Source organism: Pygocentrus nattereri, chromosome 19 (assembly GCF_015220715.1).
Source record: "Pygocentrus nattereri isolate fPygNat1 chromosome 19, fPygNat1.pri, whole genome shotgun sequence".
Lineage (NCBI taxonomy): Eukaryota > Metazoa > Chordata > Actinopteri > Characiformes > Serrasalmidae > Pygocentrus > Pygocentrus nattereri.
In genome coordinates, this window is record NC_051229.1 from 6,934,989 (window position 1) to 6,949,988 (window position 15,000).

General features: G+C 41.9%; 1 protein-coding gene across 5 annotated transcripts in view; it reads left to right on the forward strand.

Annotated features, from left to right (window-relative positions):
- tnk2b (tyrosine kinase, non-receptor, 2b) overlaps nucleotides 1-15,000 on the forward strand; it is a 141,837-nt gene that overhangs the window by 67,294 nt on the left and 59,543 nt on the right. The window contains exon 1 of one of the 5 annotated variants that reach the window (XM_017702472.2): nucleotides 10,492-11,226. The exons of 3 other annotated variants lie outside the window; for them this stretch is intronic. In XM_017702472.2, the coding sequence (XP_017557961.1) occupies nucleotides 11,164-11,226 (63 nt within the window). In that variant the 5' untranslated portion in view covers nucleotides 10,492-11,163. Of the gene's footprint in view, nucleotides 1-10,491; nucleotides 11,227-15,000 lie in introns of those variants that run through there. One more of the 5 variants, XM_037530826.1, reaches the window with a different exon arrangement.

Here is a 15,000-nt window from a genome sequence, read left to right on the forward strand (position 1 = left end):
GCAGTTTGGATGAATCTTTTCAAATTTTTTGTACGGGAATATCAGCCTAAAAAGTCTCAGCAGCATGAAATGATGACAAATATTGGATTGATGTAAAAGTCGCATGAATTCCGATCTGGCTGTTTGCGGTGTTTCTGAGCGGAAACACAGACGTGTTTATTTTCTCCAGCTTAAGCAGCTTTACTTGTCCTAAAGGGGGTAAGTGGAGAAAGGTGCCGTGAATCTGAGAGGGTCCTCAGTCTGTCTGTAATAGGTGGTGTTTGTGGCACATTTCTTCAGTTTGCCTTGAAAACACCCTCAGAGATTTGATCAGGTATAGAAATGATTGTTAGACAGGTTTGTTCTCTAATTCAGGGACTGCAGTGTCCTTCACTGTGCTTTATTGTGTGTGGCGGTACTGCCGTGTGTGTGTGTGTGTGTGTGTGTGTGTGTGTGAGAGAGAGAGAGAGAATGCAGTGCTCTATTTTCTCCCAGTAAGCAGTTCTAGCTCAAAACACCCTGAGAGACTGCTGTTGTCTGATATTTCAGTACTGCAGTAATTAACCTCACCTTACATTTACACACAGTTAAGGCTTTTCAACGTTATGTAATGCAATGCATTAAAAAATTCAAAAAGATTTTTGAATTCTTCTGATTTTGAAATGATTCATTTCACTTGTAAATCATTGCAGTAAACTGTAAATGGTTTAAATGAGAAAGTTTATTATGTCATTTTACAAGGTCTCAATATGAACCTCCTCCAGCTGTACGGGCAACATGAACACGAGCAGTTGAGCATGTCGGGCGTCTCTGCGCTCACCGCTCTTTCAGTGCGATTCCGGAGATCATCCTGTGTTGTTGGGAGTGGCACATAAACTTGGCGTACCCTCCCAGAAAAAGTCACACGGTGTGGATCTGGTGATGCTGGTGACCTTTTTCTTGGAGCTGTTGGTGCCAACAACGGACGCTCTGAGCTGTTGGAGGTTCGCTGCCATACTGACAGTGAGAAACTCCTCTTCCAACTGGTATGTGATTGGTTCCTAGTGCCTCACAGTTGTAAAAATTATGGAGCTTTGAAATAGGATGAATCCGAATAAAACCTTCTGAGGTTTTATACGTCGGAGCCAGAGGTGTGTAGAGTAGCCAAAACATCTGAACTCAAGTCAAGTTATTTTTACTTAAAAATAAAAACCACTCAAGTAGAAATAAAAGTAGTTAGGTTGTTACTTCAGTGAAAGTAAGAAAGTCATCTAGTAGTAAAAAGACGAGCACTGAGTTTCTTCATCAGATCTCAGTTACAATCAAAATAGAACTGAGTCACAGATTTATTTAGGCTTATTCAGTGACTCATTTAATAATTTACCTAATAATATTTGCCTGTATTACTTTTGGGAAAGAGGGAAAATGCAGCTTTGCGCTCTGCAGCTGATGCCGATTTTCACTTTCTAGGCTCTGTTAATTGAGTGTACGTCTTCGGTATGTTGGGATGAGCCCTCTGTTGAAGAACAAAGTGTAAAAGTGGCTATGATGTTGAAAAGTGACTCATAACAAAGACAAGCCTAGTCAAGGTAGAGAAAGCATTGGCAAGCAAATTCCTGCCACTGTTAGCTGTTAACTTGAATGCTAAAAGATCCACGTTTGTTAGATTGACAGAGAAGGTAGTCTGTAGATTCAGTTTTGATTCATTATTATTATTATTATTGTTATTATTATTGTTATTATTAGTGCCATTCTGTTGTGTTATGATCAGTGCTCTAAATCCAGACATTTTCTCTGATTTCTTCCTCTATTCACTTGATCTGTTGCTGCTCAAACCGTTTGAACATGCCTGTGCTGACCAGCGCAGGGAAGTGAAGAAAGTTATTTGTAAAGTATTTGATTTTTTTAAAAGTTTATTTTAGCCCTGTTTAATTTTTTGGGCTTTTTTTGCAGCCTTTTGTTTTTAGCTGATTGTTGTTGTTATTGTTGTTGTTGTTGTTGTTGTTGTTGTTGTTGTTGTCAGTGCTCTAAATCCAGACATTTTCTCTGATTTCCCCCTGGTAGTCAATATCTCACAAAATAAATACAAAAAAAGTTAACATAAAATAAATGCCCCCAAAAATGATTACAGTGTATACACACCAAGGGCACACCAGCTACTCATCCAAGGCCATGAATCCCGTACTTCAGCTATACTTTGTGCTTTGGTGCTGCCATTTGTGATTCTTCTTCTCATTTTAGAAATTTTGCCTGCAGAAACTTTACGTTCTGCTCCTGTTGTTTTGCTGTATTCTGAGTCTCAAGCTAAATATCATGTTTTCATGTGAATCAAATGTGTAGTGGAGACGTTCCTGGGTGTTTTAGCTCCTCTTGGTATTTTGCTACATGAAGGAGAATGGCATGATGTGAGATGTTCAGTGTTTCACCGTGAAGCAGAATGACAGAATGACATGATGTGAGATGTTCAGTGTTTCACCGTTGATCTGTTGCTGCTCAGACTGTTTGAACTCCAACCAGTGCTTTTAAATCACTTTTGCTCCTTTTCATTACCATTTAAATTGTTGAAGTATTCAATTTGCAAAGTTCATTGTAGTCCTATTAATATTGTTTTTTTAGCCTTTTGTATTTTCAGCCTATTATTATTAATATTATTATTATTCCTTTCCTACTTCTGTCCACACAGTTTGAGCCTCTTGGAGGGATAATCAGAAGGCTGTGTGAGTGTTAATCCTGCCCCCCCAGGCGGTACAGTTTAATTGTAAAAGGGGGCATATGGAGCTGCTCTGGGTGTTCATCCTCTAAAAGCTCAGAGCTGCAGTGAAAGGACTCTAATCCCCCCCAACCCCCGCCACCCCCCTGCCCCGCCCCCCCCCACTCACTCAGAGAGCATGGTCTGATTGATTGAAGGGGATAAAGCCCCTTGAATGCTGTTGATTAAGGGGTTTATATCCAACAACAACAACAACATCATCAACTTCAACAACCGTAATGAAGGCCTCCGAGTGGAAGTCGTAATTACAGTGCTCAGACTGTCTGAAGCTGCTGCTCAGTTTGTTTAGGGCTGTTGGTCTTGTTCAGGAGCAGCAGTTTGGAGGTTGGTAGTAGAGATGCTCCCAATTTTTGGCCAAAAATGACTTTTTTTCCCAAGCAAGAGAGTAAAAATGTCAAAGATTTGAATGACAACGATGTTCACATTTTTAATGTATGAGAAAATGTCACAATATCACACAACCAGTTTGATGGTAATGAGAATTGTGGCTAAATAGACGCCGTTTCTTTTGGCCTCCTATATACACAGCACTGCTGCGTCTGATCCACTCGTACCAGCACAACACACACAGTGTTACTGCAGTGCTGAGAATGACCCAACACAACAATAGTACCTGCTCTTTGAGGGTCCATGGGGGTCCTGACCACTGAAGAACAGGGTAAAAGGGGGTAACAAAGTATCAGAGAAACAGATGGACTACAGTCTGTAACTGTAGAACTACAAAGTGCAGCTATACAGTAAGTGGAGCTGATAACATGGACAAGTGTAGAAACAAGGAGGTGGTCATCATGTTATGCCTGATTGGTGGATGTATATGATGTCTATGTATTGCTTTTTGACCTGTTGCTCTTTACAAAATGACTTGGTTCCATTGACTCACATTAAAGGTAAATGATGTTTTTTCCTTCTCTTGTAAAGCATTGTGGAGATAGGAGGTTTGGTTTGGACCGCAGTGATATAGAGCATATATATATATTGTTTATTTGAGTTTAAGAAGTGTGACAGCTGAGAAGAGACAATATCAGGCAGTGAAGCACTGTTTAACCAAAACTACTGGAATGCAAAATTGAAATAAAATATATAAAATGTTAATTATGAATAGGAGATTGTGTCAGACGATGTTAACAGCATCTTTAGGCCCCTAAACAGTATTGGCATCAGAAAATTTCCTATCGGTCAGGCCTAATACATATAAAGTGGTAAAAAGTCCATTGAGCTTTAGTTTTAATCAAAACACAAAAAGTGATTTTTTGTTTGTTTGTTTTAGATTAAACAGACGTCCAGCTGTGAGTGTCAGAATATGCAGAACATAGTCAAAATAAGACATTTTACAGATCATTTTAATGTTCATGGGACCTGAAATGGTTTTAAAGAGAGTTTACTTCGCTCTCCAGCACTGCAGATACATCCAGACAGCAAACTTGATTAAAAGACGTTTAAAAATCAGCACTTTCTGTTTCGCTTTCTGAACCACAGTGCGATGAAATGAGCTTCACACCAACATTTACCAGCTTACAGAGAGGTGTCGAGACATAACACTCACATACATTCTCTCTCTCTCTGTCTCTCTCTGTGTCTCTCTGTCTCTCTGTCTCTCTGTCTCTCTCTGTCTCTCTGTCTCTTTTTCTCTCTCTCCCTCTCTCTCTCTCTCTCTCTCTCTCTCTCTCTCTCTCCCCCCTCCCTCTCTCTCTCTGTGACTGTCTTTTTCTCTTTTCCCTCTCTCTCTCTCTCTCTCTCTCTCTTTCTGTCCTCTCTTTCTCTTTGTCTCACTCTCTCTCCCTCACTCTCCCTCTCTCTCTCTCCCCTCACTCACTCCCTCTCTCTGTCTCTCCCTCTCTCTCTTTCTGTCCTCTCTTTCTCTTTGTCTCTGTCTCTTTTCCCTCACTCTCTCTGTGTCTGTCTCTGTGTCTCTTTTTCTCACTCACTCCCTCTCTTTCTGTCTCTCCCTGACTCTCTCTTTTCCTCGCTCACTCCCTCTTTCTCTCTCTCTCTCTCTCTCTCTCTCTCTCTCTCTCTCTCTCTCTCTCTCTCTCTCTCTCTCTCTCTCTCTCTGTGCTGATTTGCATGTCTGCTGTGTCTCTGCCACACGTGAGCTGTATCAGTAATGGTCTGTCTGTGGTGAGCGATGCCTCTCCACGTTCCTCCACTTTACAGAAGTCTGTCTTTGGGTGTGTCTACCTATAGGTTTCTTTGGGGAGATGGTCTGGGGGGTGTAGGCTAAGCCTCCACAGTGGTCTGTTGGGTCCCCAATACACAGGTGAACCACTCGCACCATATATTTAAAATGGTTCTGGACACATTTACACTATTGTGCCACATTACAAATGAGCAAAAGAACAGATTCAGGCTTCAGGTACAACCACAAGTTTTGCATATGTTTTTGGGAAGTTTTGTGAAGTTGAAACTCTGTCAGGAAACCTGTTCTTTGGTTGCGAGACAGACCCCTGGGGCCTCCTGGAGTACTCTTGCGTTCTGCTTGAACACACCTGATTCAACTTGGCTCTATCAAGCCCTTTCTGAGCCTAAGCGGATGTTTTGCAGCAGGAAAACACTAAAATACAAGTTGTCCTGCTAAAATGTGCAGCTTTTATGAGCAAAATATAGGAACGAGGTTGAGATTCTGTGGGCTGCGTGGTCTGCATCTTTTTCTTTTTTCAATATTAGCATTTTTTCAGCTGCACAGTACGGACAGGGATGTAAAACACTACGGATTTGTTTGTGACACGGATGCTCGGAATATCTGCAGAGAGGAAAATCAATTAATGGTCTCTTGCTGGCTCTGAAATTCATAAGCTAGTCAGCCACTGTGTGTTTGCTGCCCTCTACTGGCAGGCAGTGTCATTGCGTCTTTGGGAGTTGGTCAGCTGTGGTACCAAAACAGTGGGCAGAAGATTGCTTGGAGATTGAGTCTGTTGCAGTAGGCCTGTCTGTGTGGAAGACATGTCAAGTTTCATGTTTCAAGTTTCACTGTTAAAACCACTTTTAATTTTTAATTTTTTTTTATTGGTTGAAATCTCCCCGTGACCTAGAAGTATAAGCGATTTAGAAGGTGTGTGTGTGTGTGTGTTTGTAATCAACAGCTGTCATTTACATTTCGTGATGAATGGGCCAAAATTCCTCTTAAAATCTTAAGAGGCCCATGCTAGGTCCATTAAAAGGCACATATAATGGAAAAAGTTGGACATAGTGTAAACATTAACATTTCAGAACACACCATTCACTCCCCAGTCAATACAGCCTGTATTGAAATCAATATTTTGTAAATGCCAGCTCATTTACATACATCAGGGGTCTCAAACTCAGCCACTAAAGGGCCATATTAAAAAATCTCAACAAATCCGTGGCCCAGCTGTGTTTTTCTTTTTTTTTTTTCTTTTTTTTTACTTAATATTTTGCCCAGACCCCAACTGGCCATTGTTTGTTCTAAATATGCCAAACCTCCAACAGCAAAAAATAGACACTGAGACCACTGAGAACTTAAAATGATTCAAAAATAATAATAAAAGAATGTTTTATGTAAAACATTCTGCATTAGCTGCAGAAAACTGTTAAACCTCTTTAAATGTCCTCAATGCACGTAAGTTTTTTAAAACTGCCCATTCGCTTGAACTGGACACCTGGCATCTTTTGTTTTTGTTTTTTTTTTTTGGTGCTGTCCCATAGAATGTTGTTGGGCAGTGAGTGGGAGCACATGTTATCTTGCAATGCATACTGGGAACTGTAGTGCAGCTCGTGGTGAAATTGGCTAATATTAATAGAAGGTTTCAATTACTTAGCAGATAGAATGTATAGGAATGTGCCACGGGCCTGATTTGGCCCACGGGCTTTGTGTTTGACACCAGGGACAACAGTTTAGCTCCACCCACTCACAGAGAGGTTATAAGGAGTGTTTCAGCCCAGACTGCTTTATGAATGAGGCATGATACATGACAGCACAAGGCTGGGGTCTCAAACTCAGATTATCTGGGGGCCATTAGCCAAGTGGTCTTTTCCAATGTATAATATACATTTTTATTCATTTTATTTATTTATTTATTTATTTTTACCTGCATCAATTGGCCCCTTGAAAAAGACCACTTGGCTAAGGGCTGAGTTAGGTAAATTACAGTGTGATTTGAAAACGTTCGGTGGAGTGATCCGTATATGAGGTCTTCTTGCGACACTGATGATCCAGTAGTATTGGACCACCCTGTGCATTCAGTGTGAGCTGAGTAGATGATGGAGGTGCTACATGTGGAGGTGTGGTGAGAACTTGGCACATCCTGCTCACATGCACAGCGCTGACCGCAGAGCTGGCCTGGCCAGACCTAACAGGACGCAAGTCACAAGAAACCGTCAAATAGCGGGGGCACTTGCTTCCTGGCCTGACTGAGAGAAGTTCAGGGAGCAACAGTTCAGAAGATTTTAGATTTGAAAGGAATTCGGCACTTTCTGTCTTAAGCTCTGTCGGTGTCATACAGTCCGTTACGGTCGACTACAACTTCAGTTCGTTTCTCTTTAAGACCAAAAGACCCTTTTACTCAAAGCATATTCATAATAAACGTGAAAACGGGCAGTTCCTTCAGATTGAATTTTCAACTTATATATGTGCATATATATGTATATACATGTACATATCAAATCGAATCTCCCTTCCCTGTGATAAAATGACAGTAAAGCACAGCCTCAAGTGGCTCATTGCTTTTATAAAACAGCAGCCAACAAAATATGATAAAATGCACAATATGTCAGACAGTAACTTGTTATTATTAATAATAACCAACATAAACAAGTATTCCGCAAAGAGATGTAGTTCCTTTAGAGTATGGTATATATATATATATATATGTGTGTGTGTGTGTGTGTGTGTGTGTGTGTGTGTGTGTGTGTATATAAATTATAAAATTTTGGTGCACCATTAGAAAACTACAGCTGGCCTTTAAAATGAATAAAATGACTGGTCTAACATTAATAAAATGACAAAGTACATTAAAGTTGTTACATTTTTTGCTTATATTGTAACATTATTACCTCCGAATATTAATCCAGCACTGCTTTGCTTTTAAATAATGCCAGACTTTCGCTAAGTGTCAGGAGCATTCTTTTAGTGTTAGCTGCGCTGGAAATTCTTTGTGTCAGGACGGTAATTGGAGGCAGAACGTTTATGACGCTCGGCGTCCAGCTTTACTGCCACTGTCTCTTTCTCAGCCTCGCTACTTTCACTCCGACTCGGGGAAGAAAAACACAACTCCTCCAGCATCGTACATTTTGTTTATCACTTAAAATACCTCACATCTGGTTTAGTCTCGTCTGGAAGGAGCTGGGGACACAAATAAAAACCCAAACGGTTCCTCCAGCGTGTGGTGGCGTAGAAGAGACGTCCAGAGAAAAGGCTGGAGGGGAGTTTGTTTACAAGCAGCTGAGAACATTTTCTGGAAGGGTTGAGGAAAGAAGCGAAAATTGGGAACCAAATAAAGGAGAAAAATTGAGCCATGTGGGATCAGAGAGATAGAGAGACAGACAGAGAGAGGGAGGGGTGGGAGGGGTAGAGGGGACTGAGTTGTTAAGAGGCAAACATGCAGGGGGGCGTGCAAGGGCAGCCCACAGGAAATGATCTCTCCATCCTGCTGTTAAATCTGACCGCCTGGCTCACCATCAAATGCTCCTCCATCCGAATACCATAGAGGCTCTGTCCCAGAGTGAGAGTGAGAGAGTGAGAGTGAGAGTGGGAGAGAGTGTGAGAGTGGGAGAGAGTGTGAGAGTGGGAGAGAGAGGGAGTGAGAGGGAGAGGGAGAGAGGGAGAGAGAGTCACCAGTGCCTGTCAGCAGTTTCCAGACATGGGGGGTGAAGGAGGGGAAAAGAAAAAGATAAAGGAGGAAGGAAAGAGAGAAGAGGAAGGAAAGAGTAAATGATTGAGGAAGAAGAGAGAGCTGGCACTTTCCCAATGTCTTTCTGCAGTTTACAGACAGAAAGAGAAAGAGGAGAAAGGAAAAAGAAGGAAGAAAGGAAAGAGAGGGAGAGACAGGGAGCAAAATGATGGAGATGGGGGGGTGAAAGAGAGAGACACAGAGAGAGACACAGAGAGAGACACAGAGAGAGACACAGAGAGAGAGACACAGAGAGAGAGACACAGAGAGAGAGACACAGAGAGAGACACAGAGAGAGACACAGAGAGAGACACAGAGAGAGAGAGACACAGAGAGAGAGAGACACAGAGAGAGACACACAGAGAGACACACAGAGAGACACCGAGAGAGACACAGAGAGACACACAGAGAGAGAGAGACACAGAGAGAGAGAGACACAGAGAGAGACACAGAGAGAGAGAGACACAGAGAGAGAGAGACACAGAGAGAGAGAGACACAGAGAGAGACACAGAGAGAGACACAGAGAGAGACACAGAGAGAGACACAGAGAGAGACACACAGAGAGAGGGGCACATTGCCCAGTGTCTGTCTCCACAGATTCGGGAGGTGTCAGAGAGGCATCAACTTACTGTTAAATACTGTACATAAATAAATCAAACTGATGACTGATCCTGTAAATAATTATCTGTGGTGATATTTCTGTGTTTTTTTTTTCTTCGTTGTTTTATTTATTTAGTTATTTTTGCTTTGGCAGTTATGCAAAAGTAACATTCATTCCAATAAAACACAGCAGAACTACACAGAAGAAGAGAGAGCTAAAAATGAAGGAGAAAAAAGAAGGAGGAGGGACACAAAGAAAGACAGGAAGTGGGAGAATGAAAAAAGAGAGAAAATAGGAAGGGAGAGAGAGAAAATTGGGAATTAAGAGGAAAGGAGGAGAGGAAAAGGGAGGGGGAAAAAGGGACAGTGAAAGAGCGAGGAAAAAGAGGGAGAGAAAGTGTTGAGAATGAGGGGGGAAAAAGGGAGAAGAGAGGGAGAAGGTTGGGAAAGAGAGAGTGGGTTGGAAAAAGGGATAGACAGAGGATTAGTAATGAGGGAGTAAGAAAGAGTGGGAAAGGATAAAGTGAGAGAGGGGAAAGCAAAAGTGAGAAAAAGTGAAGAGTAAGGGGATAGAGGGTAAGCGAGAGAGAGAGAGAGAGAGAGAGAGAGAACTGACAAGTGAGTCAAAGCATGAACAGTATTTAACAATAAAAGTCTCTAATAATCTGTTAAATAAAAAGTTGGCTTGAAAAACTCGATTTAAGGTGGAACTGCATTTAAGGTGTCTTTGTATGTAAGGAACTCTGAATTTAAGGTGACGGTGAACTTAAGGTGGAACTGCATTTAAAGTGGCTTTTTATGTAAGGAACTCTGAATTTAAGGTGACGGTGAACTTAAGGTGGAACTGCATTTAAAGTGGCTTTTTATTTAAGGAACTCTGAATTTAAGGTGACGGTGAACTTAAGGTGGAACTGCATTTAAGGTAGCGCCAAGCAACACATTACCATCCACTTTGGATTTTGTAGCAACCGCCTAGCAACATTGTACCAACACTTTAACAACCATCAACAGTCAGCTGGCTTTTCCAAGCCAACTTAAAGTTCTTTCACAGAGTTTTCGCTCTAGTTCATTTTCTGTTCTTTATTTTTGTTGTTCTGCTTGTTGTTGTTCTTAATTGGGTTGAGATGTAACATTGACTTTCACTCATTTATGTCGGTAAAGCAGGAGAGAGAGAGAGAGAGAGAGAGAGAGAGAGAGAGAGCGCGAGTGAGAGCGCGAGTGAGAGAGTGAGCGTAGACACCTCCTCCTTACAGAGAGAACAACGCGTCCCCCTGCCACAAACATGCACACTGGACCGGACACAGTGAGGCGGATCTAAACTCTCTCAGTCGGAGAGAAGACGTACTAATCCCAGCGTTTTGAGGCAGACGCTGTGACTCTCCCTCCCTCCCTCTCCCTCTCTCTCCCTCTCACTGTGTCTCTGCAACGAGGGCAGCGAGTTGAAAAGAAGTGGCTATTAATAGCCCAGCGGCGGACGGAGGGATGAACGACAAAAGGAAGGCGAGAATAAAGTGAAAAAACTCTTTCTGCAAACTCGCCGTCCACCTTACACCTTATTTAAACCCTGCCTGGACGCCAGCAATGGACTTTTTCCACCCTCTGGTCTGGACGCCAAGCTCGGAGTAGAAAAGATCGCTCTGTTTTTGGACGTCCCGCATCGACTGCCAGGTCTTTCCCCTTTGGCACAACTCCCTCTGGTGCTTTCTTGGTTTTCTTTTCATCCCGCTCTCTTTTTTTTGTCCACCCCCACTTTATTGCACTCTTGCTAGCATATTAGCGCCAGGACTGAGCTGTAGGAACTTTTACTGGATTTTCTCCGCGATGGAATGTCGTCTGTTGGCTGCAGAAGTTGAGGAGACCTCCCTTGTCCTGGGTGTTGAGGGTTGCCTGGCTCCACCAGCTCCGCTTTTGGACCACCAGCGGGAAAGATTGGGACGTTTAAACCCATTTCAGCCTCTCTAGAGCTTCACGAGCGCAGAAACCTCAGGATGCGACGCTTTAACAAGCTCAAAAAGTCCTTCCCTTTCCTCGCACACTTCCATGTGTACAGAGTAAGTGTTTTTCGGGCTGTGAAGGGTTTCTGCATGCTGGCTCTTTACACATGCAGAGCTTCAGTTGGACATGTGGATGGTGTAAGACTGACAGATCTGCAGTACCGCAAACCCCTTTTTGTATAAGTGTGGCCATAGGAAAACTCATATTCCCCTTCTTTATTGTATGTTGTATTTTTGACGCTAGATGAAAATGTAGCCTGTTCTTTACATTGTGGGAATATTGCATGAAGAATGGGCCAATTAAAAGGGCCAAAAATGTTCATTATCTGAAAATATACCTACATATCGCTGCTGTCAGAAGAAAACATCCCTGCCTTAGAAGAACCATGATTTTTTTTGTGCGTTTGGTGAAGAACCTTTTTAATGGATGGTTCTTTAGATGTATAAATGACATGTTTGAGTGTGAAGAATCTTTTAAGTTCAGTGGTTCCTCATGTTCTTAGGAAGTGTCTCCTTTAGAGTCTTGGTTCTTCTCAGTGGTTCCTCACGCTCATAGAGAGTTTCTCCTTTAGAGTCCTGGCTCCCCTCAGGTGTTCCTTATAGTCTTAGAGAGTTTCTCCTTTAGAGTCTTGGCTCCCCTCAGGTGTGCCTCATACTCTTAGGGAGTTTCTTCTTTAGAGTCTTGGTTCCTGTCAGTGGTTTCTCACGCTCTTAGAGAGTTTCTCCTTTAGAGTCTTGGGTCCCCTTAGGTGTATCTCATGCTCTTAGCTTAGTTTTTTCTTTAGAATATTGGTTTATAGATCCTCTACATATTATTAAGATTCTGTATCAAAGTTTTTTCCTCCTAGAACCATATGTCCAAGCTAAGAACAGTTAAGTGAAAGAGCTCTTTAGAGAACCAAAAGTGGTTCTTCAGTGGCAATGCGCAAAGTACCCTTGAGCGACTGCAGCCCATAAGAGCATGGGTTCCCCTTTAGAATCTTGGTCTCTCTCATTAGTTTTCTCTTATGCTCTTAGGGAGTTTCTCCTTTAGAGTCTTGGCTCCCCTTGTTATTTTTTGCTCATGCTCTTAGTGAGTTTCTCCAATAGAGTCTTGGTTCCCCCCCAGTAGTTCCTCATGCTTTTGCGGAATTTTTCCTTTTGAGTCTTGGTTCCCCTCAGTGGTTATTGTTGCTATTAAGGAGCTTCTCCTTTTGAGTCTTTGTTCCTCTCAGTGGTTCCCTATGCTCATTGGGAGTTTGTCCCTTTGAGTCTTGGTTCTCCTCAGTGGTTCCTCATGCTCTTAAATGAGTTTCTCCTTTTTTCTTTAGAGTCTTGGTTCCCCTCATGTGCTTAGGACATTTATTTGGGAGTGTATATTAGTCTGTCAGATTGTAATGCTCTATGTATTTGTCAGTATCAGCGAATATTCAAAATAATATATATATATATATATATATATAAATATTGCTTTATCAAACACCGTCAGTGTGAGGAAGGTCTTCGGATTTCAATGATGTTATTTTCTTATGCCACTCTTCAAGGAGTGCAAAGTTGGCGGTGGCTAACAGCTCACGTTTTATTACAGGCTGAAACCTAACCATCATCAGGATGACGTAATTACAGCTATAACTGAGTTGAATAAATTATGATAATTTACAGTGGTGACCATCTTTGTGTTTTAGTCCAGCTGTCGCATCTGTCATTGAATGTTCTTGCTGTGTTTATGTGGAGGGTGTAGCCACTCTTTGGGCTGTTCTCATGGCTTCTCTCCAAGAAATATACACATTGCTCTCTTATTAGAGCCTTAGAGCATGCGGATTACTAATGCTGTTCACATTACTTCACACTGCATGGTCATTTATTGGACTCTGCTTCTGCACAGCTGCCTCTGCTGTCCGCTGCTGCTTTCCCCAGCCACTGTGGTCATCATCTTCTGCGTAATCGGTGAACTTCAGCTGGAGTTATTCTCCACAGGCTTGGGAAAAATAACACAATCCGGGTCTGCATACTTAACATCATTTATGGGCTACAGTAACAGATGTTTCTTGATGTTCGTGCTGTATTCTGCATTTGCTCCACTAACAGCAGATATAGTTGCTTGTTTTAGCCTTAGAGGTCAAGTTAGGTAAATATTTGGTGTATTATGTAATTATTACAATATAACCTGCATAGCGATTAGAATATAATTTCATAATTTCTAATTATGAATTACATTTACTTTTACGCCATTTTGGTAGGCAAGCTGTGACTGTGCTCTGATAGAGCGCATCTCATCGTGGTTGCTGCGACCATACAAGTGGATAAAAACCAAGCAAAATAGACCAGAATGACCACTAAAGAGATTTAAAGATGTGTAGATGCTTTAGATACGTCTCCAGGAAACGCTACGAGAAAACGAATTTTGAACGTTGGGTGAAGCTAACATTGTCTTATCACGATAAATGCACCAGTTCACCTCAATAAATGCAGCAGTTCACCTCAATAAATGCAGCAGTTCACCTCAATAAGTGCAGCAGTTTACCTCAATAAGTGCAGCAGTTTACCTCAATAAATGCAGCAGTTTACCTCAATAACTGCAGCAGTTCACCTCAATAAGTGCAGCAGTTTACCTCAATAAATGCAGCAGTTTACCTCAATAAGTGCAGCAGTTTACCTCAATAAATGCAGCAGTTCACCTCAATAAGTGCAGCAGTTTACCTCAATAAGTGCAGCAGTTCACCTCAATAAGTGCAGCAGTTTACCTCAATAAATGCAGCAGTTTACCGCAATAACTGCAGCAGTTCACCTCAATAAGTGCAGCAGTTTACCTCAATAAATGCAGCAGTTCACCTCAATAAATGCAGCAGTTCACCTCAATAAGTGCAGCAGTTTACCTCAATAAGTGCAGCAGTTTACCTCAATAAATGCAGCAGTTTACCTCAATAAGTGCAGCAGTTTACCTCAATAAATGCAGCAGTTCACCTCAATAAGTGCAGCAGTTTACCTCAATAAGTGCAGCAGTTTACCTCAATAAATGCAGCAGATTACCTCAATAAGTGCAGCAGTTTACCTCAATAAGTGCAGCAGTTCACCTCAATAAGTGCAGCAGTTTACCTCAATAAATGCAGCAGTTTACCTCAATAAGTGCAGCAGTTTACCTCAATAAATGCAGCAGTTCACCTCAATAAGTGCAGCAGTTTACCTCAATAAGTGCAGCAGTTTACCTCAATAAATGCAGCAGTTCACCTCAATAAGTGCAGCAGTTTACCTCAATAAGTGCAGCAGTTTACCTCAATAAATGCAGCAGATTACCTCAATAAGTGCAGCAGTTCACCTCAATAAGTGCAGCAGTTCACCTCAATAAATGCAGCAGTTCACCTCAATAAGTGCAGCAGTTTACCTCAATAAGTGCAGCAGTTCACCTTAATAAATGCAGCAGTTCACCTCAATAACTGCAGCAGTTCACCTCAATAAGTGCAGCAGTTTACCTTAATAAATGCAGCAGTTCACCTCAATAAGTGCAGCAGTTCACCTCAATAAGTGCAGCAGTTTACCTCAATAAGTGCAGCAGTTCACCTTAATAAATGCAGCAGTTCACCTCAATAACTGCAGCAGTTCACCTCAATAAGTGCAGCAGTTCACCTTAATAAATGCAGCAGTTCACCTCAATAACTGCAGCAGTTCACCTCAATAAGTGCAGCAGTTTACCTCAATAAGTGCAGCAGTTTACCTCAATAAGTGCAGCAGTTCACCTCAATAAGTGCAGCAGTTTACCTCAATAAGTGCAGCAGTTCACCTTAATAAATGCAGCAGTTCACCTCAATAAATGCAGCAGTTCACCTCAATAAGTGCAGCAGTTCACCTCAATAA